Source organism: Trichechus manatus, unplaced genomic scaffold (assembly GCF_000243295.1).
Source record: "Trichechus manatus latirostris isolate Lorelei unplaced genomic scaffold, TriManLat1.0 scaffold00017, whole genome shotgun sequence".
NCBI lineage: Eukaryota > Metazoa > Chordata > Mammalia > Sirenia > Trichechidae > Trichechus > Trichechus manatus.
Window position 1 is genome coordinate 16,041,791 of NW_004443953.1, and position 2,039 is coordinate 16,043,829.

Consider the following 2,039-nt stretch of genomic DNA (forward strand, 5'->3'; position numbering starts at 1 on the left):
GATTAGGGTGGGATGTAACACCTCATGTCACATCCCTGATGTAATAAAGGGAGTTTCCCTGGGGTGTGGCTTGTACCACCTTTTATCTTACAGGAGATGAATGGGAAGTGAGCAGAGAGTGGGGAGACTCATACCACCAAGAAAGCAGCACCAGTAGCAAAGCGAGTCCTTGGTACCCAAGGTTCCCTTCACAGAGAAACTCCTAGTCCAGGAGAAGATTGATGATAAAGACCTTCCTCCAGAGCAAACACAGAAAGCCTTCCCCTGGAGCTGACACCCTGAATTTGGACTTCTAGCCTACTAGACTATGAGAGAATAAACTTCCGTTTGTTGAAGGCATCCACTTGTGGTATTTCTGTTATAGCAACACTAGATGACTAAGACAGAGGAGGTTTTTCTATTAAAAAATTGCTGTCTAGTCTACTTTGAATCATGGAGACCCCATGTATGTCAGAGTAGAGCTGTGCTCCAAAGAGTTTTCGATGGCTGACTTTTCAGAAGTAGATCGCTAGGCCTTTCTTCTGAGGCGTCTCTGGGTGAACTCAAATCTCCAACTTTTTTGGTTAGCAGCCAAGCAAGTTAACAGTTTGCACCACCCAGGGGCTCCTTTTCTATTTTACCACTTGTTAATTTGACTTCAGTAAGTCATCAGTAAAAATAGTACATTTAATTTCATCATGAGTTCAGTTATGAATTATAATTATAGGAGATATTAATGTTAATACTTTTTCTCATTTCTTTCTCCATCCATTTCTCTGTCTCCCTTTCCCTCTCTCCTCTTCTTTTTGGAAAGTGATAAGAAAGCCTAAGAAATAATTTCTGGATGGTAAGAGGCAGGATGATCTAGTGACTGTCAGGAGTCCTGCTTTTTAGGTCCAGTCCTGCAATTAGCAAGATGGGTTATCATGGTCATAATTTTACCTTAACCTCTGTGAGCCTCAGTTTCTTCAGTGCTCAAGTGAAGATCAAGATACTTATTGCCTTGCCTTGTTTTGTCTCGAAGGAGAAAGTTAAAACCAGGGCTTCCAACCGGTTTGATTCAGTTTGAACCCCTGCTGAGAATTTGCATTTCCACCGCAGATATACTGAATCCGAATCTACATTTTAACAAGATTGCCAGGTAATTCTTACGTGTGATAAATTTTGAGAACCATTGCTCTAAGTGTTTCTTAGAATTGGTCCCTAACCAGCAGCATTAACATCACCTGGGAATTTGTTAGAAATGCACAGTCTCAGCAGCGAACCTGTTCGAAGTCCTGGTTAAAATGTGCTGTCCGTGGTAAGATGAGTTGATGGTAGCTAGGAAGGGCCATTTAAAAGGCTTTTTGAAGCTCTTTTACTGATTAGTACCTCATCTTAGTTGTTTGGCAGGGTTTGACCCATTCCAGACTTAGCTGTTTTTAAAACTCAAACTAAGAAAAATATCTGATGACAGTGACTGTTGGTTTGGTCATAGCACGTGGCAGAAACTGATGTCTTTCGTAGTTGCCAAGAGTGCAAGGGACTTGCATTTATGAAGCAGTAGAAGAAACATAACCCATAAATGCTTTATGGAACTCCTGCAACTTACTCATTACTTGACCCAAATGAGAGCTGCCTTATAATGTGGTCCTGGCAAGGCTCCTCAGTGAAAATGTGACCAACATGATGAAAGATCTGGACATACTCTAATGTGGTGGTGATTCTGCCCTCCACAGGACACTTGGCAATGTCTGGAGACATTTTTGATGGTCACAAATGAGGGAGTGGTGTGGCCATCTAGTGGGTAGGGACCAGGGATGCTGCTAAACCTCCTACAATGCCCAGGAAACCCCCCTACCAAAAAAAAAAAAAAAACAATTATCTGAGATGATTCCAAAATGTCAACAGTGCCAAGATTAAGAAACCCTATTCTAATGGGATGACAAGGAAGAGTTTTTTTTTTTTTTAAATCTTGCTTTCCCAGGAAAGTCTGAAAATGCTTCTAGTTTTGTTTTCAGTTTTAAAATGATGAACAACTTGAAGTTATGACTATTTTGGAATAGGCCTGTCTAGCTGTT

The 2,039-nt window shown here is 41.0% G+C and overlaps 1 protein-coding gene across 1 annotated transcript in view; it reads left to right on the forward strand.

The window, feature by feature from the left end:
* The window catches only part of MTRES1 (mitochondrial transcription rescue factor 1), a 10,863-nt gene extending 9,907 nt beyond the window's left edge, over nt 1-956 (forward strand). Inside the window, exon 5 of the mRNA XM_023727618.1 lies at nt 794-956. Within this exon, the coding sequence (XP_023583386.1) occupies nt 794-816 (23 nt within the window). The 3' untranslated portion in view covers nt 817-956. The remainder of the gene's footprint in view (nt 1-793) is intronic.
* Nucleotides 957-2,039: the final 1,083 nt, after the last annotated feature.